This window comes from Ctenopharyngodon idella, chromosome 20 (genome assembly GCF_019924925.1).
Source record: "Ctenopharyngodon idella isolate HZGC_01 chromosome 20, HZGC01, whole genome shotgun sequence".
Classification (NCBI taxonomy): domain Eukaryota; kingdom Metazoa; phylum Chordata; class Actinopteri; order Cypriniformes; family Xenocyprididae; genus Ctenopharyngodon; species Ctenopharyngodon idella.
Window position 1 is genome coordinate 19138483 of NC_067239.1, and position 20270 is coordinate 19158752.

Genomic DNA, 20270 nt, shown 5'->3' on the forward strand with positions numbered 1-20270 from the left:
CTTCTTTATTTAAGAAAATGAGTGAATTTGCTGAAATCAACAGATATGCTCTTATTTGAGTTTAACTTGTACTGAACCCAGAATATTCACTTAAGTTAGAGGGTAATCAGTGTTCTTAATCATTGTTGATAGTTGCTTTCAAAAGTGAAGGGGATGTTTCATTGTGTGTAAACACAAAGCAGCATGAATATAAATAAATATGGGTGGTTTCTCTTTCCTTTTCCCAAACAGGTAAACTTGAATGACAACTCTAACCCTTGTCTATATGCAACAGGCAGCGAGTTCCTATAAGGAAATTACAGACAATTTAAATAATACAGAGGTGACTTGGAAAACATTTCCTCAGAATATGTAAAGATTAGTGGAATTATAAGAAAAGGTAAACACAGCAACAACAAAAAAAATAGTTTTGTGTTCCACGAAACAACAGAAGACAGTAAGATTTAGTAAGTACTAGTGTGATGGATGTTCACAACAGCTGCGTCCCAGAAATACTATGAAACTGATATTGCAAAAAAGGATCACTTGCCTTCTGTTGTCTGACCTCTAGAAAGCATTTACTATGAACAGGAAACCACAGTATATATTTCCACTTGGTATTCACAGTATTTGAACATAAATTCGGACACCAATAAAATAATTGATTCAACTATATAATTTATAAGAAAGAAAAAAAAAATCACCAACTAAGTGCTCTGAATTCTGCAAAAAGAGCTCACATGAACTCACTCCATCCAGTTAGAGTGAGTTGAACCTGTATGCTAACTCTCGGACATAAACTGCTTTGGATAACAAGACATCCTGACAAAAGCTGGAACACAATGAAATGCTGACCTACCAAAAAGCGAATGAGGTGGATTAGCATAATCCCTCAAGTGACCCACAACAATGGTGGCCAAATAAGATCTGCTTTAATAGCTGAATAATACATTGATTCTCTATACTTCTTTTAAATAAAATCTCTGTATTGTTTTTATTCATCAAGCAAATGAGCATTTGCAATTTTAATTTTAATAAAAGGGGTTTATGTTGTTTTCATTTTGATTCTTTAATATGAAAAAATAAATTAAAATCAAACATTAATAATTAAAATGACATATGGTTAAAACAGTACCAAAGAGGAAATACCATCATTAATATATTTAATAAACTAATTTTGTTCCAGTTTCCAAAAATTGGCACACATGTCCCCCTAGTGGCTATTTAAGGACAGAATCATTGAGGAAAAAAACAAACAGCTATAATATTCAATGAAAATTAATAAAAGCACTGAGAAATACAAAATGTCTGACCATAAAATAACGTTTTTAAATAAGGTGAGACTACTGTAGCCACTAAGTTTGTGGATGCAAAACGTATCTAACAAACTACTATATGTAACATAAAGATGTAGTGTAGGCAACAATACAAATACTACCAACAATACGCTTATGGTTCATTATGTGGGTTTCCAATCTTTATCCTGTTTCAAAGGAAGACTCTGTTGAGTAAAAGAAATAGAGTCATAAAACATATATATAGACACAGAACTATGTCAGTTATGTAAAACATTTATAGTATAGCCCATAACATGAACCAATACCTCTGTGTCATCTGGTCTGTTCTAGAATCTCTTGACAGCTCCTGTACACTTGAACCAAACAATTCAGCCGAGGCTTTGAACTCTGAAGGAAGAATGTAATGTGTTAATTTACAAAGTGACATGCTAAAGATTCCTATAATCATGCTTTTGCAATAGAACAACAACAGCTGCTTCATACCTGGAATAGAGGGACAACACTTGCCACTGTCTCAGGCTCTGCTGGGTCCTTGATCAGAATGCACAGATAGTATATAATGCTGTGCTAGAAACATACGAGATGAATATTTTTTTTTTTACTTGATTTTTAGATCACAAATTCCATCATGCACCAGGGTCAAATACTGTGCGTTTACCATATAAACAGCCTCGTTGATGACAATGTCTTTCAGCTTGCTCATCTCAATGAAGGTCGTGCTTTCTCGTCCAGATGCGTAAGATGAAGACAGCTGGACGCCGAGGGAACCGATTATGAGAAGGGTCTCATGGTCCACCTTCACAAAGTGAATATGAATCATCATCCCTGCCAGCGTGAGGAGAATGGCACTCGACAGGACAGCAGTGTTCTAGACATTAATATAAGTCATTAGAAGTATAATAATATCATTTTAGTATTAGAAATATGTTCGTATTTGCATTATAAAACGTTCTTACCTCGGTAAAGAAAAATATACCATAAGCAAATAACCATATAAAGCAGGTGTACACCATCACCTTGCGCAAGGACAGTTTCGGTGAGGTGACAGTAAACTCTCTGCAGAAAGCTGAGTGAGTTTGGCAGTCTAAAGAAATCGAGTTGCCATTTATGTCTGTGAACTCTTCCTCGGCCATGTTGATCACTGTTAGTTATCTCGCTGTCAGAATTTTATGTGAATACGGACTTGAGTTTAACTAGCTTTACTTCGACAGTCATTTGTCAACAGACGCTGGAATCTTCTTCTTACAGTGTGGCGGTGGCAAATTAGTATACAGATGTAGTTCTGCCACCTACTGGACTGGGGTGTGGAGAATTGCGGTTTACAAATCTAAGATTAGTTTACCTAACTGACCTTAATTATTATTTTAGTTATAATGGGCCGTTTTCATGGTAGATAGTCCTATTATTTAAGTTTACGTGAATGATAATGATGCTGAGGAACAGAGAGGCTGTTCATTTGGGTTGTAGCCACTTATCTATAGGCTATAAATGACATTTATATAGATGAGTGGTTGTAGCTGTAGCTAGGCTACTGTTGTGTACATGGGTGTCAACCATGTTTTGAAAATACAGTACATGTTTCCAAAATAAATGAATAATAATAAAAATAACTTGTGAAAAATGAGACAAGATTTATGTAGGCTATATACAGGTTCTATCATGTTGAATTTTCACAGTCATAGCCTAAGACAAATGTTTTGATATCTGTAGTCTGTCCCTCAGAAAAGTAAAATATGTTATCTACCCTGAACATAGTTCATACAATGACTTATGTGTAGAAAGACAGAAGGCACTTTAGCATACATTTTAATAATTTTCTTTATACTTAAGTAGAACTTAGTAACCTACTTCTTTAGGCTAGCTATATGTAATTTCATAATTACTTGTCTTTGAAATATGGTTAATGTGTACTGACAAATGTACTATCAAGCATTTATTGTACACTTAAATATACTTTAATTCCATTTCTAATGACACTTTTAGGTCATGTATTTATTGTATACACATGAAGTTGCAATTTAGTAGCCTACATTTAAAATATATTAACAGTATAAATGTGATGCCAAATAACACAATCATAATCAAGTAATTTAGGCTACATGTGCTTTAGTATGTTAGTCAACACATCAAAACAAGTGTACTTTTATAAAGCACAATAAAAGAGATTAAAACATAATTTTAAAATGTAGGCTACTTAAAACATTTAATTTGACATTTCAAAAGTGTACTTAAGTGTGTTAAGAAACAGTCATGAAATGTGTACTATCTTTAAGTACACTTAAGCGGGCTGTAATTAATATTATATTATCTGTAAGTACAGTTTTTTTTTTAATATACTTTTAAGATTCGGAGTACACTAGGCCTACTACAAGTGCACATTCAATACAATTAAGTGCACTTCTTTTTCAGATAGGAATGCCCAATGTAGTTATTATTCTGTCTCCTCATATGCTCCCAAAACATTTTTGAAAACATATATCTTATATCTGTTAACCGCTCCTCATCCTAACACTGAAACTGAATTTATGTCATGTCATGTAAATTTTGCTTGTAGAGAATGGACTCCATTTCCCATCTGGCTTTGCGTTTGGTAACCTTCGACTGCAGCTACAGTGAAAACAAGCCGATCAGCTGATCTGACCTGGCAACAACATTCACCCGAATCTACCGGGGAGGGGAATCGTTTTACAAGCTGGTGGGGAAAAAACAGTTATCTTGACATCAACCGGCTTATTAATTTGTGTTTATCAAAGAGTCGTTGTCGTGTGCGATGTTTCAGGGAATTCAGCGGCTTGTTTGATGAAGACTGCGGTGTGATTCTGGCTCGAAATCAGCTTGTTTTGTTCGGTCAAAGCTGTGTTGATCAATGTGTTGTTGGGTGAACATACTTTAAGGACAGTCTGTACGATACTAAATACTTATTAATTCAGCTGCAGAAATCATATTTCTAACCCCCTAATATCTGTAGTCTTTGAAATTGGAGGAGATTTTCCAGACACGTATGCTAATCTTAGTTAGCCTGAGTAACAAAAGCCCAGGACGATAACAGTACTCGAATATAGATGCTTTCTTAGTGTTTACGTCTGTCAATAAATACATTTCGATTGTTATTGCTTTTAGTTTGTGAGTTTAGACACTTTAGACTGCTTGATCACTTTTAAATCAGCCAGAAAGCTAGACAAGTCTGACTTAGTGCCAGTGCTATACGGATGTCAACTGATCTATTTATAGTTCATATTGAATATTTGATTTTAAGCCAGTGTCATAATTTGACACATCACATTTAGGATTCCAATGAAATTCAAGACAAACGAGTGAGATATTTTGTATAAGAACTCAAATGCATTATTCATGAGGTATATATCATCTCTCTTGTTGATTGTACAATTAGGTTGGTCTCTGTTGTAGTTGGTTCAACTTTCAGAGGAATAACCAGTCAGTATATTTACAGAGAGCTTTTAGTACTTTAAATTCAGTTGCTTCCGTTCGGTGTGCTACCTCGCTATTATATTTAGACGTAAATAATGAGCGGTCAGGGCTCGTCAGTGGAAAAGGGGTTGAACGGCGTCCTGCTTTGTCAGGAGAGTTACGCCTGCGGTGGCTCTGACGAGGCCGCCTTTGAGTGCGACGAATGCGGCAGCCTGCAGTGCATCCGCTGCGAGCTGGAGCTCCACCGTCAGGAGCGCATGAGGAACCACGACAGGATCCGAATCGCACCTGGCCACGTACCCTACTGCGATTCGTGTAAAGGGGACGGGGGGGTTCCGAACGGGGGGCGGCTGAGAGCAGTGGTCCGCTGTCAGGGATGTAAAATCAACCTGTGTTTGGACTGTCAAAAGCGGACTCACAGCGGGGTCAGTAAAAGAAAGCACCCTCTCACAGCCTACCCTCCCTCTAAACCCGCGGAGAAGAACTGCAGCACTGGAGATGAACAGCTGGATGCGTTGAAAGCTAAACTGGAGAAAGTCGTCAGCTTTCTTCTGGTGGATGAAAAGGAAGACATGCAGGTAACTCTATTTGTACTTTACAACTGTTTTGCTTTTTATATAACAGTCAGTTCTGGTCCTTAAATTTGATTGGCAGAGCGGCGTTAAACGAGTACGGAAATGAAGCTATTTGATTGGAGCTAAAGGCTCTTTCTTGTTTTGATTTGTGTGATTTTGCAACAAATATGAGTTAATATTTTAAGCATTTTCTCTCAATCCATTATAATCCGTTCTTTCAATTCGTTTCTTAATTGAATATTAAAGGAACAAACGACACATGGGTCCGGTCCACTTTCCACTGTAGGGTTTTTTCCTCACATCCCATTTTTAACTTGAGTGTAAAATAGAAAAATCCTCTTTTTTTATTAATATTGTATTTGTAAATGAATAATGACAATGAGTCCTTTTTTTATATTCTGAATTTGGCTTTTAATTGACTATTAAAAGAACGAATGATACACAGATAATGATCACTCAGAGCAAGGTTTCTCTGAGTGGAAAGTGGAAATCATGGAGTGGATCTGGAGCGGATTGATTACAGAACTCCTTGATCAGGCCCGACACTTGAATACTCCCCAGACCTGTCTGAGATTCCCAACCGAGAATGCGATTTCAGCTGAGGGGGAACCCGCTCCCTGGAATGCGATTTCAACCGAGCAGGACACCGCAACCACCCGGAACATGATTTTACACATGGGGGACACGCTTGACATCCAGCCCCCCCTTGCTGGACATTATGTGTGGAGCTAGACGGCACAACCACACCTTAACCCTACCCATAGCCCTAAACATAACTCCACCCATTAGGTCCACAGAGGTGGAGCTGGACTAGGTCAAACTCCACTCATAATGTTCAGAGAGGGGGAGCTGGAACTCACTGTCGCTCTGCTCGACCCAAGTTCCATACTGGCTTTTAATCTGTGCGTTGCATTGTGACAGTCAAAGCATTATGCTTTTCTTCTTTTCTAGTTGTTTTTTTTGTTTTTGTTTTACGTAACTGTATGATGTTGCTTAAGTATATGGCTTATGTTTATTTCCTTAACCTGAACAGGTGAAGGATGAGGAGGAGTTTGTGAGGAATTTAGGCTGCAGGCCTGAGGAGCTCTTGAAGGTGGTGTCCATTTTTGGCAATACTGGAGAGGGCAAATCCCACACCCTCAATCACACTTTCTTTCTGGGTCGTGAAGTGTTCAAGACATCCCCAACCCAGGATTCCTGCACTGTTGGGGTGTGGGCAGCACTGGACCCTGTTCATAAGGTGGTGGTTGTTGACACAGAGGGACTCCTGGGGGCAGGAACGAACCAAGGACAGCGAACCCGCCTCCTCCTGAAGGTGCTTGCAGTGTCTGATCTGGTCATCTATCGCACACATGCTGACCGGCTACATGATGATCTTTTCAAGTTTCTTGGGGATGCGTCAGATGCATATCTAAAGCATTTTACGAAGGAGCTGAAAGCTACGACTGCCCGCTGTGGTTTGGATGTGCCCCTTTCGACTCTGGGTCCTGCTGTTATAATCTTCCATGAGACTGTCCACACCAAGTTATTAGGCTCAGGTCAGTTCACCAAGTTTTGGATGTTTTCCACTTTTCTGTCCTATTCACAAAACAATAAGTTAGAAATTACATTGAAATAGATAAAGTAAGCAAAATAATGAATGCTTATTACCGCTCTCTCTTGTGCACTGTAGATAAGCCATCAGAATCAGCTGAGCGGCTTCTTCAGGAACGTTTCAGAAAGCTTGGCCTCTTTCCAGAAGCATTCAGCTCAATTCAGTACCGGGGCACTCGTACCCACAACCCCCCGACTGACTTCAGCGGTCTGCTGCGTAGCGTGGAGCAGCAGTTAGACAACAACACTACACGATCTCCACGGTCTGCCGGTGTCATCTACAAGGCCTTGCAGGTAATTTGTTTTTTAGCTCAGTCCCACATTTAGCTCATGAATGACATGAAAGGGTGGAAATGTTGGTTTGAAATGTTGAGTACTTGGTTTTACTATTACTTTGTCCAAAAATCTGCAGAAGACACATTTTTTTCTATTCTTTTTTTAAACCATTAAGGTTTGTTTTCCTTAGATGACTGCTTACAAATCTTTAGCTCTGGCCTTGAAATATTCCAAGAGACACGTGTGCTATTTTTCAGTTATAGATTTTAATGTATCATGCTCTTGTTCTCAAGGCTTTGAGTGAGTGCTTCAGTGGAGAGATTCCTGATGAGCATCTGGCAAGCAACTCTTTCTTTCCAGATGAATACTTTACCTGCTCTAGCATCTGCCTCAGCTGTGGGTAAGTCTTTACATCTCAGGAGTCACGCTGCTCCTGATTCCAAATCTGTTTAGCATTTTCAAAAGCAACTCTCATATACAATTAACTATTTCCCCACCATTGACAGAATTTTCTGTAATTTATGAGAAAATGCCTCCCTGTCATTGACTGAATTTTCTGGCTTGCTGTCTTTTCGCTGTTATATGGTAGGGGGTGCTAAAAATCTTTTGAAAGAGTAGAAAATCTCCAGATGAAAACACAGGCAAAAAAAGTATGTAAGCTTGTTTCTGCCACTGAATAAAAAATAAAAAAGATAATTGCTGCTTTTTATCTCATGATATTTTTCGTGCAATTGCGATTTTTTTTTTTTTTTTCTCTAAGAATTGTGTGATATAAATTCGCAATTGCAAGTTATAAAGTCAGAATTGTGTGATATAAAATTGCAATTTTTTTCTCAGAAGTGCGGGTTTATATCTCGCAATTCTGACTTTTTTTCTTAGAATTCGAGAGTTATAAAGTCAGAAGTGTGAGTTATATACTCACAATTCTGAGGAAAAAAAAAAGTCAGTCTTTTTTCCTCAGAATTTGGACTTGCGAGTTTATATCTCAAAATGTTTTATATCTCACAATTCTGAGAAAGGAAGTCAGAATTGCGGGATATAAACAATTGCGAGGAAAAAAAGTCTGAATTTCGAGTTTTTATCTCACAATTCTGACTTATTTCTCTTGCAATTCTGACTTTATTTCTCGCAATTCCGAGTTTATATCTCGCAATTCTGAGAAAAAAAAGTCAGAATTGTGAGATAAAATGTCGCAATTATCCTTTTTATTTTTTATTAAGTGGCAGAAACAAGCTTCCATAAAAAGGAGCAGAAACAAGTGATAAAAGCATTGATTATGCATGTTGTAGCCTTTAAAAAAAAAAAAAAAAAAACCCATGATTTTTCTCATCTTTTTGTTTAAAATTTTACTTTTTTAATGAAACATGCCCACATTCAAGTGTTGATAAAAAAAGAATGCATGACACTAGAATAAAACGTTTTTGTTTGTTGAAAAGCAGAGGCTCTGTTCTTTCTTTTGATATATTGCATATTCCGATATTCATACAACAAAACATTCTGGGTGCCATGAAAGTTTTTGTGAAAATTATCAAAAATGCTACTTAAAAAAAAAAAAAAAAACGCTATTGGGGAAAGAGTTAAGTACATACTCATACTCTAGTTTGGGGTCTCTTTTGCTCACCAAGGCTGCATTTATTTGACTTTGAACAAAATATAGTAAAAAAAGTAATATTGTGAAATATTTTTACAATTTAAAATAACAGTTTTCTATTTTAATAGAAAGTTCAATAGAACAGCATTTGTTTAAAATAGAAATGTGTTATAACATTATAATATATTTACTGTCACTTTTGGTCAATTTAATGCATCCTTGCTGAATTAAAGTATTTCTTATGAAAACTTTTGAATGGTAGTGTATATCAAATAACTGTTACGTTATATTAGCAGTTTGGTTAATTCTGACAAAGGCCTAGACAGAATCTGGATTGAATTTAAATAAATAAACAAGGCTTGATTAAATTAGACAAAATATTTAATAAATGAACATGCAAGGAATGGGGATGTATACTTTATATGTAAAATTTGTTTCAGTTTCTGCAGGTTCAGATTCCATGAGGTCCTGTAACCTTTGAATGAATGTTAAAGACAACACAGATTCAGTTAAGACATTGCTCAAAAGGGTTCACTGAAGTTCCTGAGCAACTTTTTTAGCATGTAAAAAATGAATATTTGATTCATATTTTGTTTTTTTACTAGTTTCACTTAGATTATATAGATTGCCAAATGTTATGATGCTAACATGTCACTTACTTTATATTTTTAACTCCCAAACAAAGTTGTTTTTTTACAGTTGAGTAATTTAAAATTGATTAAAAAAAAAAAACCTTCAAAAGAAGTTATTTGTGCGGCGCCACTCAGGTGGCTAAACTAGTAATTAGATGTTTGACTGTGCCAGTTTTGACTCGTGTAATGCAGGTGGAAAATTCCTTGCATGTACACCATACTAAAGCCTGTTCTGAATTACATATATCAACAAAAGCAATTTTAACTCTTTGGGGTTTTTTTTTTAGCTCAGGCTGTAAAAACAGCATGAATCACCTACGAGAGGGTGTGGCGCATGAGGCTAAACACCGTTGCCGCTATTCAGCCCACTACGATAATCGCATCTATACCTGCAAGGTAGGTCCTAAACAATGCAACACATGACCTGACCTTACCAGCTACACATATTCTGTGACTGCCCAGGTCTGACATTATGTGTGTTAACCTGCTATTCCAGGCTTGTTATGAGAGCGGCAAAGAGGTGATTGTGGTTCCAAAGACGACGGCATCCTCTGACTCACCTTGGTTTGGTTTGGCCATATACGCCTGGTCAGGGTGAGTGGTGTTATTGGATTATAGTTCTACAAAGGTGCATTTAGTTCAGTTCATTTAGACGTACAGGACTGAGTTGGGTTTTTTCTTTGTAGATATGTGATCGAGTGCCCAAACTGCTCTGTGATCTATAGAAGTAGGCAATACTGGTATGGGAACCAGGACCCTGTTGATACAGTGGTTCGGACTGAGATCCAGCATGTCTGGCCAGGGGTGAGAGAAATCTGCTGTGCCCCCCTCCCCTCCCATGTCCATTTAAATAGCACAAAGAACAAGTTTTATTCACGTTCATATTTCTGTCTCAGTCCGATGGATTCCTGAAGGACAACAACAATGCTGCGCAGAGGCTGCTGGATGGTGTGAACTATATGGCTCAGTCTGTTTCAGAGCTAAGCGTCAAGCCTGCCAAAGCTGTCACCGCCTGGTTAACAGACCAGATTGCTCCTGCGTACTGGAAGCCCAATTCTCTCATCCTTGTGAGTTTTAATGCTAGGTTTTTTTTATGTGCCTTTTTAATGAAGAGAAGTCTTCACTGAAGAAGAGTATATATTTTTTCCAGAGATGTTATAAATGTGGAGAGGGATTCCAGGATAATGATACAAAGCACCACTGTCGGGCCTGTGGAGAAGGTTTCTGTGATGGTTGCTCCTCTAAGACACGGCCAGTTCCTGAGAGAGGCTGGGGCCTGGCACCTGTGCGAGTCTGTGATGCCTGCTTTCAAAACAGAGGCATCTCAGAAGGTAGACTAAACTTTGAATGGTAGACAGAAACATTTTAGAGCATATTCAATAATATATACAGACACAAAAAAAAAAAAAAAAAAAAAAATATGCATTTTTACATTTTTAATAAAACATTGTTTAGTATGTTTTTAAAGCTATTTTAAATATGAGGACTCATGAAATGTCCTCATATTTCATGTTTACATCGTAATACCAGTGTAATACCCATGTCATTATACAAATTTATCTCCTCATAAATCACAAAAACGCACGCACACACACACACACACACACACACTATATTTACTGCAATAGTTTGGGGTCTGTAAGACTTTTTTATAAAGTTTTTTATGCCATTTATTTAATAAAAAATGCAGTAATATTGTGAAATATTTATCAATTTAAAATATTTATTATTTTAAAGCTGCTGTCCGTAACTTTTTTTGGTTAAAAATTATTTAAAATCAATATGAGCAAGTACATAACCCATGTAAAGATGATAATTCTGCAAATAACTACAATTGCAGGTTTCAAACAGAGATGGTGACAAAGAGGCAACTTCAAACTGCAGCTTTAAATATTTTTTTTAAATACATTTTATAATGTAATTTATTCCTGTGAATTTTCAGCATCATTACTCCAGTCTTCAGTGTCACATGATACTTCATAAATCATTCTAATATGCTGATTTGGTTCTAAAGAAACATTTCTTATTAACGATGTTTAAAACAGTTGCTTAATATTTTTATGAAAACAGTGATTTTTTTTTTTCAGGATTCTTTGATGAAAAGTTCAAAAATAGTTTAAAAGTTCAAAAGAACAGCTTTAATAAATAATAAATAAATCAAATGTCTTTACGATCACTTTTGATCAGTTTAACGCATCCTTGTTGATTAAAAACATCTTAAATGTTACTGGTCACAAACTTTTGCATAGTAGTATCTCTCAGACAGACAGACAGATAGATAGATAGATGTGAAACACATAAAAAATAACACAAAAAACAATGCTTGATTTACTGGTTTCAGTAACTTTGAAAGTATTGCACACTTAGTATAAGACACTGATGCAACATGTTGTGACAAACATGCATTATTTCAATTCATAATATGAATAATATCAAAATGATGGTATCACACAGAATTGCTGGATGCAGCGCTGGAAGAGGAGGAAGGTGGGACTCTGATTGCCAGGAAGGTGGGAGAAGCTGTTCAGAACACATTAGGGGCAGTAGTCACTGCCATAGACATCCCTCTTGGTGAGTTCTTCACTGTATTTCACAGTTTTATGAGCCTACGAAAATGTTAACATGAACAGTTAATACTAATATGAAATTATACTGGAAATACAGTTGAGTATCAATCTTATTATAATGTTTTTATAATTAATAGATATAATATTACTAATACACCTTTGGCTTGTTCGACTAACCTGTTCTGTGATCTTTAGGTTTAAGCATTTTAATTTCATCATAGTTACATACTTGCACTGGAATATCAATATATACAAATGATCAAATGCACCTGTGCATTTACTAGGTCTGGTAAAAGATGCCGCCCGTCCAGCATATTGGGTCCCTGACCAAGACATCCATTGTTGCTACCAGTGCCAGCGTGAATTTAATGCCCGTCTCTCTATCCATCACTGCCGTGCATGTGGACAAGGAGTGTGTAACGACTGCTCCCCTGATCGCCGGGCTGTGCCCTCCAGGGGTTGGGACCATCCTGTGCGGGTGTGCATCACCTGCAACCAAAAATCTGGAGAGCTCTAGCAGAACCGAACATCACTCCGCATTTTAAGACACCCCCATATGTGGCCACAGTGCTTCAGTACAGGTTGGGAGGGAAGAAGCGCTGCTCTCAAACCGATAAATCCTATTGGTTGTTGAAAACAAGAGGAACATCTCTGCTTTTTGTCCCAACACTTCATTCACGTCATGCTCCTCAAGTCTACATGAGCTGTTCACAGTTTAACATATGTAATGGCCTACGTATTTTCTTCTTTCAAAGGTTAAATCCATCAGGAAAATAAATGTTTGTCAGACCCTTTACAATCCTTTGTCTACCATGCAATATGTTACCTGTGGGCAGGCCCAGATGGAACGAATGTTTTTTGGGAAAACCTGCAGAATGGGCTTAAATGTGGTAGAAAAAAAAAAAAATGTTAAACATGCTTAAAAGTGCAAGATATAAATTATGGTCGTTCCATTTCTGTGGCTGCAGATCCATATGGGCCTTCCTGTAGGTAAAGGCAGCTAACATAAGGCCTCTACAGGAGACAATAGACTGGTGCACAAATATTAGTAATATTATTTACCGTCCTGTTGTGTTGCTCAATTTTCAGTTTTACGGAAGATTTACCGTCAGTTTGCTTTTAAAATGCAAAATTGTCCATATTGTTTTGCATTCCTTTATTCTCAAAGAAACCCTAGTGTAGATTTTAGATTCTTTACTGTTTGTCTCAATTATTTGCTGCCTATTATGCTGATCTCACATGATCGTGCTAAACTATCTGATATTCTTCAGAATAATTTAAAGACTTCTTTATCATTTATTTTAAATGTGTGTACTCGAGCAGGACGTTTTTGTTTGAAGTTTTTAAAACGGACCTTTTTAATGAATCACTACCACTGTTGCCGAATCAAACTGCATAGTTACTCCTAACAAAGCCATGACGAAACCGCACAAATGATGTGGCTCTGCATTATCTTTCAAGAGATGCCAATCCACATAAATCTCATGTTATATAGTAGTTGCTTTTATTTAGCCCATGGTATGTGTTATCACTGTCAGGAAAATGGTTTTCTTGGCCAAACGAACACTCATGTAGAATCAGGTTATCATAGACTCAGTGAGGCATTATGTGTGGATGACTGAACATGACTTACACAGACATAAGAAACATGAATATCATTTTATATTCTTTGCACCTTGTATGCTAATTAAATTAAACTTGAGTTATTTGTAAGAGTGTGGCTTACAAATAAAAATGAGTAAATGCATTTCTGTACCTAAAACAGTTCAACAGTACACCTAAAAATGTTGTTACAAACCTCTATGACTTTTTTCTTCTATAGGATACAAAAGAATATAATTTGTCTCAGTGTTTTTGTTGAAATGAAACAATGAAAGTCAATGGGGTTAAAGTCAATGTTTTAACAAAAACAGTTAAATTCATGTTAAGATTTGAAGTCTGGATTTATTTTGAACAACGATGAACAGTTTCCCTCTTATTTTACAAAAAGTTCCAGCATATTTCAAGTAAAATGTTTTTTTTTTTTTTTCTTTCAAAAACAACCATACAAATCATGAAATTGCACATTTAGGAGGTATGTTTCAAGTAACTATATGCGACTATAATTTAGATATATCTATTAAGCTTTTTCAAAATCAATCTATTGATAATATAACAGACAAGGAAGTATTCTGAATCCCTCATGGTCTAATCTATATATTAAAAAAAATAAAAATAAAAAGGCAGATGGTACAAATGGCAACATTTCAGTCAGTAAGACAATAAAAAAAAAATGACAAAAGATGTAGTTTTCCCACACAGCAGCCTTATACTTATTTTTAGAGGGTAATTATTAACACTGACCCTCCAGTGTCAGCCCATCCTGATAGTCTTTGTTGTAAGAGTAGTAGTACAGATCATGACGAACGGCCATAAGGAGTCCAGGAAGTCCTCTACTACCACCCAGCTGGGGGGAAAACACCACATTTGGGATTGAGTCCTTCCCTGCAGGGTGAGGCGAGGGGATCGTCCTGAGGAGACGGCTGTCATGAAGGCTCCAAAGTCGGGTGTAGCAGTCCTGACCCACTGTAAACGGTACACAGGAGATGTGGTATAAGCATTGTGAAAGAACTAAACAAGCTCTACATGATCATGTGTGGGTTATATGAAAAAGATGTACCAGCAAGAAGCAATCCTTCTGGCTCATTGACATGAATGGGTAGATAGGCGTATTCATTGTGGTGTCCTTCATACTGTTTGACAGACCGCCTAACACGGATATCCCACAGCTTTATCTGTTCAGTGATGATATGAAGGGAGAATAAAGAATGTAATTCATACCTGAGTGCTTTAAATGTTATTAACATAACCTATATTAGCATGATGGTTGGTTTGTGTGTGGTAATTTTAGTTGTTTATGGTAGACAGACATTTCCCAGCATGTCAGCAGCGAGGAGGTAGTTCTCATCCTGTAGCAGTTGGACCGAGGTGATGGCTGAATCTTGGTAGAAGCGGCTGGTCTTCCAACCATGACTGCGACCCCTGTCACGCTGACGCAGGTCAATGCTGAAAATCTCTCCAGAGCGGCAGCCGTTGAACAGCACAGGAGCCTAAAATACGAGGTACATAACACAAGCGTCACACAGATATCTTTGCTCACATGCATAAACAACTCAAAATGAAGATGTATAAAATTTACAAAAAAAAAAAAAAAAAAAAAAAGTTAATTTTTAGTGTCAAGAAAATGGATTGCTTGGAAAAAATAAATCAAAATGGAAATTTAATAAATCAAATATTGTGATAAACTAAAAATTACTTTTAAAATCTTGGGAATGTTTTAAAATCTTAAGAGTAAAACCTACAATAATGTTCCATTTGTTTTAATTTTAAATGGACCTGAGCTAACATGAACTAACAATGAATGAACAGTTGTATTTTTGTAAACTATGGTAAACAAATATTAATGAATACTGTGACAAATGCACTGCTCATTATTAGTTAATGCATTAACTAATATGACCTTTTTGTAAAGTGAAAAAAAAAAATATTCTATGGTTTTATTATTTTATAATTCTTGGACTTTGTATTTAGGGCTATTATGCATTTAAAGATACATTCAATCTTTTCATGTTGCATTGTCATCTTGGACATGTTCTGACACTTAGTGTCTTGGATGCAGGATTACACAAATTATTCATTCCTTTATGAGTAAAGTCTATGGTGTAAACTTTTTTTAATGAGGTACAAATGACTGAGAGCACCTTTAAATTATAGTCAAACTAGGGGAGACTGGAAAGTGGGAGAAGACAGAGAAGTTATATATGGCAGTAGGGACATGATGCAGGCTGGACTCAAATCACAAACATGTGCACTACCCACTGCGCCATGGACCAGACTTGAGCACAATGAATTTTCATTTTTCAGGCAACGCTTTCTTCTCACCCTTAGGGCAAACTGCTGAGCTAGAACATCACTTCCAGCGAGGTATGTTGCTCTGCGTCCAGTCACAGCATCCGTAACAATCACTCTGCGAGAAAGGCCTAGGTGTACATATAAAAATACATATTCACGACTGTTCAAAAGTTTGGGGTCAGTAAGATTTTATTTGTTTTAAAGAAATTAATACTTTTATTCTGTAAGGATACATTAAATTGCTCAAAAGTGAGACATAATGTTACAAAAATTCTATTCAAAAAATGATTTCTGAATGATCATATAACACTGAAGACTGGAGTAATAGCTGCTGAAAATTCAGCTTTGCTATCACAGGAAAAAGTTACATTTTCAAATATATTAAAATACAAAACAGTAATTTTAAATTGCAACAATTTTACCTTGTTACAATTTAAACTCTCCCAAGCTGGTGGAATGACTTGCCTAACTCAACCCGAGCTTCTGAGTCTTAGCCATTTTCAAGAAACGGCTGAAGACGCATTTTTTTCGTCAACACTTGACCCATTAATACTAACACTTACTATACACGCTTTGGATAAAAGCGTCTGCTAAATGATTAAATGTAAAACAATATTTCATAAAATTACTGTTTTTACTGTATTTTTTACTTAAATACATGCAGCCTTGGTGTGCATCTTCTTTCAAAAACTTTTTTTTCTTTCTTTTTTTTTCTTTTTTTTTTAAATCTTACCAGCCCCAATCTTTTAACCATAGTATAGTGTACATTCATTCCAATAGCAAATGCAGAAATGTATACAAACTCACAGAGTATACAGACTCAAACTCACCGGTGCTGAAGGTTTTATCAGCCTGTGGGTTGAGACACCATGCACATGACCAAGCTGTGGAGATCTTAAAACTGCACAGCATCCCTGGTTGATCTGAAGAAAAAAAAAAAAAAAGAAGCCAAGTCATTTCAGCTTAATACAGGGAAAACAAATAAATGTTTTATTTAAAAATTTGGGAGACCCAGAAGGAAAAGATTTGAACCTGGATTGAAGTTGCTGAAAAGAGAAGCAGGTAATAAGCTTACACAGCCTGGCGTCTGAGAAATGCCCACCAAACACAATCTGAAAACACTCGTCAAGAAACACTTCCTTACCAATTAGAGATGTTCATGACTATTTGGTGATTGATTAAATGTCATTACTAGAGTAAATATGCAGGTATGCTCATCTTAAATCGCACAGCGGCTAGTGTTGTGAAAACTGATACGCAGATTCATATTAAGAGTTATCATTTGACATACATTTAAAGTATTTCACAATTCACAAAGTGACATTTTAATGGAGAAAGACTTTTTACATTAAACAATGAAATTCATACTAAGCATACTCTAAATTTATACAGTGGAATGAAAATTAAATAGGAAAATACCAATACTCGCATTTCATTAGCATATGGTATATAAAGTCCTCCTCCTCCACATTCGTTCTGTGGTAATGGTAATGATTAATTATCATTTATTTTAAGTACTGATTATGAACTGAGCATGAAAATTCCTGAACACTGACACACCATTAGAGTTTATCTAGTAAAACCACAATACAGATCTAGTTTCAAAATAATCTCAAACATAATTGAAGCTTTAGTTTCTAGAACCTGGAATGCTTGAAGGATACAGAACATGCGAGTCTGTATGTGTCACAGAGGCCCAGCATACAGAGTTCACCTGAAACAAAATTAAAGTTTTCACTACTACAAAACATCTTGTTTTTTTGTGTGTGTGTGTGTTTGTTGATGAAAGGAATTAATTTTAAACTACACAGCTTACCTTGCGGTTAGTAAAATAAAGGTTATCGCACATCTCCACCGACAGGGAGCCTTTTCTGCAGCCATGGAAATTCATAATGCCGTACTTGCAGCCTCCGTGTGACACATCATTCACTGTGAAAACCCTCTCACAAGCTGAATCTGCCTAATAAAATGCATACAGGGGAAAAAAAAAAAAAAAAAACACAGTCAGACTGTAGAACACAATCACCGCCAAAACGTAATCTTCCTTCTGCTATTTTTTTTCAAAGAACAGACAACTGGAGGCCAAAACCTCCAGTAACACCTGCCAACAACAACCCCATTTCCATGAAAACAAAGACTAACCCAAAAAAGCTCTACTGTTCTCAAAATTCCTGTCCTCAGCATAACATGCTGTTTTTCCACTGATAATACATTTAAATAGACTGAGTTGCCTCAGAAATCATTGTTTTCTTTCTAAGTCTTCAAGTTTTTCCCCATTAAACAAGAGGCTTACAACTATGAGATGAAAGTTGTCGGTGTTTGGGCAGGTGGAGTTGGAGCTCTGCACCTCCAGCTTGTGACGTTGCATTCCACTGACTTTCACTTCATGGATCAGCCTAAAAAATGAGAACAGCCTTGGGATCAAATTCATTTTGGGATCCATTTTTTTCCTGGTAAAAACATCTATTAGAGTACTTGTATTCATAAAACATTATTTTATGCCATACCTAGAATAGGAGCTTGGGGGCAGCAGACCTAGATGTCTCTTCTGTAACAGCAATGCAGAATTCAGCCCAGTCCTGGGAGCTTTCTGAGCATAATAGGGAGAATCAAGGAGAAAGTTTCAATAGGCTTGATAACAAATCAATACACTGATTTATTACCTACAAAACCCATCCAACTACTGCAGAGATGCTTTTGCATAAAACATCAATAGATGTATCTCAAAGAATGATGTTAAAGCTGGAATTTATTGCAAAAAAAAAAAAAAATGTAGCAGCGAGGAATGTCCACATAAAATACATGTACATATAGCTAGAGGACATATCCAGTGCTTCCTCTGCTCACCTTCTTAGGACCATCATCCTCTGCAAGCAGTGCTGCTCTCTTTTTCTCCTCTTCCTTTTTCTGGAGCCCTTCTTTTGTCAAAGGGTTACAGTTGTTGTGTCCAGGTAACAAACGAAAGTAGCGGTTTTTCTCTGCGTCAAAGTAGAAGCCTGGCAATTCTATAAGTGATAATGGTTAATGGCTAAGTGAATCATTTTTGATGCTGTAACAGAAAGACGTGCAAAGAGATAATGCAAAGTAAAAGTTCACCTGGTGCAGATGAGGATGCAGAGGATGAACCTGCATCACCTGCTGTGCTGTCAGACCTAGAAAAAAGGGATGTTATTAATGCTTGTTGGTGGTAACGGCTAACATAAATACAATACAAGCCTAACTAACAATAATCTGAATAAAATTAGACTGGCCAGAACTGAACTGCCAAAACTGCTGCCTTTGGGTTTCAAAACTTTAGTATGAACACATGCATTGATTTGAAATGCAACATATATGTTAGTTAAATGGATGGTTCACTCAAAAAAACATTTACTCACCTTTTGTCGTTCCAAACTCACTTTCTTCTGTGGAACAAAAGGAGATGTTTGCAGAATGACAGCATCACTCATCATTCACTTTGACTGCGTCTTTTGTCCAAACAATGAAAGTGAATAATACTGAGGCTGTCATTCTGCTTGACATCATCTTTTGTGTTCCCCAGAACAGGTTTGGAACAGAACGCGGGTGAGTAAATATTTCATAGTTTCATTTTAAGGACCGTCTACGTGAAAGGTGATAAGACTCGCAGTCCGTGTTAGTTACCTATATTCCTGCTCATCGTGGGCTGAACGGTGTCTCCTCCGCCACTGTGACCGGTGTCGGTTGCGGTCCCTGCCTCTCGCTTCATATCCCCGCTTCATTTCTACTTCCCAGGAGTCATGCCAGAATATCTGCTAAATAAGAGGAATCAGATTAATACCTTTATATTAAAATAAAGAGGAAAAATTGTGTACTTTTTTTTTTTTTTGGTGTTAGAACATATGAAAATAAACCTACGTTTTTTGGAGCATTACTAAGAAAATGACCACTGATGAAAAACACTGATTTGTTATGGAGCTGAACGAGCTAACATGCTAAGACTACTATTATGAACATTCACGTGACTCGTTCATTTATATTAACTCAGCTGTTACTTTCACAGACAAGTACTCACATATTTACTGAGCGCCGTAATAACTTATAAACTTCATGTAAAAAGGAAAGTCATAATAAACTTACCCTTAAATAGATCGTGGTGACTTCTTCCTGTTTGGAAATACGACTTCCACATGACACAGGAAATCCCCGCCTCCTTACTGTTCCTTGGTGGAACTCTGAGACTTTTTTAATAATGAAATAATATGATTGGATAATGAGCTGTCAATCACGTCAGAGGACGGTCTTTTTGACTTACACACACATATTTGAAGCTAAATGAATGAATAAAAATATAAATATTGTATATGATGATTTTTTAATGTATTTATATTTTAAAAAATTATAACAATATAACAACATGTGTACTTGAAATATACAGTGTTTTTATTAATTGTTTTAATTATATTAATATTGTTAATATT

General features: G+C 36.5%; 4 protein-coding genes across 6 annotated transcripts in view; 2 read left to right on the top strand and 2 right to left on the bottom strand.

Annotated features, from left to right (window-relative positions):
* The window catches only part of zbtb1 (zinc finger and BTB domain containing 1), a 422399-nt gene that overhangs the window by 374299 nt on the left and 27830 nt on the right, over positions 1–20270 (top strand). The window lies entirely within an intron of this gene.
* Positions 945–2535, bottom strand: pigh (phosphatidylinositol glycan anchor biosynthesis, class H). Its single transcript, XM_051874399.1, has 5 exons — positions 2234–2535; positions 1936–2145; positions 1761–1844; positions 1583–1664; positions 945–1480 (listed from the first exon to the last, which is right to left on the bottom strand). The coding sequence occupies exons 1-4, from the start codon at positions 2408–2410 to the stop codon at positions 1590–1592; spliced, it is 546 nt and encodes a 181-aa protein (XP_051730359.1). The 5' UTR covers positions 2411–2535; the 3' UTR covers positions 945–1480; positions 1583–1589.
* On the top strand, positions 3888–13982 carry zfyve1 (zinc finger, FYVE domain containing 1). Its single transcript, XM_051874378.1, has 11 exons — positions 3888–5284; positions 6315–6819; positions 6954–7168; positions 7444–7550; positions 9661–9769; positions 9870–9967; positions 10060–10177; positions 10270–10440; positions 10524–10704; positions 11828–11944; positions 12225–13982. The coding sequence occupies exons 1-11, from the start codon at positions 4802–4804 to the stop codon at positions 12455–12457; spliced, it is 2337 nt and encodes a 778-aa protein (XP_051730338.1). The 5' UTR covers positions 3888–4801; the 3' UTR covers positions 12458–13982.
* Positions 13865–20000, bottom strand: wdr21 (WD repeat domain 21). Of its 3 annotated transcripts, none has more exons than XM_051874383.1 (14): positions 19930–20000; positions 19474–19604; positions 18928–18983; positions 18679–18836; positions 18339–18421; positions 18125–18227; positions 17648–17791; positions 17496–17545; positions 16864–16943; positions 16662–16754; positions 15862–15959; positions 14850–15029; positions 14600–14714; positions 13865–14505 (listed from the first exon to the last, which is right to left on the bottom strand). In XM_051874383.1, the coding sequence occupies exons 2-14, from the start codon at positions 19569–19571 to the stop codon at positions 14273–14275; spliced, it is 1491 nt and encodes a 496-aa protein (XP_051730343.1). In that variant the 5' UTR covers positions 19572–19604; positions 19930–20000; the 3' UTR covers positions 13865–14272. The 3 variants fall into 3 exon arrangements, with proteins under 3 accessions (XP_051730343.1, XP_051730342.1, XP_051730344.1); XM_051874382.1 differs by having other exon boundaries at positions 19474–19601; positions 19930–19992; XM_051874384.1 differs by lacking the exon at positions 19930–20000 and adding an exon at positions 19708–19867 and having other exon boundaries at positions 19474–19601.

Excerpts from the sequence above, each read along its gene's own strand:
- pigh (XM_051874399.1), bottom strand. The coding sequence starts at position 2,410 with ATGGCCGAGGAAGAGTTCACAGACATAAATGGCAACTCGATTTCTTTA. Across the intron at positions 2,146-2,233 it reads GTATATTTTTCTTTACCGAG|AACACTGCTGTCCTGTCGAG; the intron begins GTAAGAACGTTT and ends ATTAATGTCTAG. Across the intron at positions 1,665-1,760 it reads GTGTTGTCCCTCTATTCCAG|AGTTCAAAGCCTCGGCTGAA; the intron begins GTATGAAGCAGC and ends TTCTTCCTTCAG.
- zfyve1 (XM_051874378.1), top strand. The coding sequence starts at position 4,802 with ATGAGCGGTCAGGGCTCGTCAGTGGAAAAGGGGTTGAACGGCGTCCTG. Across the intron at positions 7,169-7,443 it reads TCATCTACAAGGCCTTGCAG|GCTTTGAGTGAGTGCTTCAG; the intron begins GTAATTTGTTTT and ends CTTGTTCTCAAG. Across the intron at positions 10,178-10,269 it reads TCCAGCATGTCTGGCCAGGG|TCCGATGGATTCCTGAAGGA; the intron begins GTGAGAGAAATC and ends TTTCTGTCTCAG.
- wdr21 (XM_051874383.1), bottom strand. The coding sequence starts at position 19,571 with ATGAAGCGGGGATATGAAGCGAGAGGCAGGGACCGCAACCGACACCGG. Across the intron at positions 16,755-16,863 it reads TTTCAGCAACTTCAATCCAG|ATCAACCAGGGATGCTGTGC; the intron begins GTTCAAATCTTT and ends TTTTTTCTTCAG. Across the intron at positions 15,960-16,661 it reads TGATAAAACCTTCAGCACCG|GCCTTTCTCGCAGAGTGATT; the intron begins GTGAGTTTGAGT and ends ATGTACACCTAG.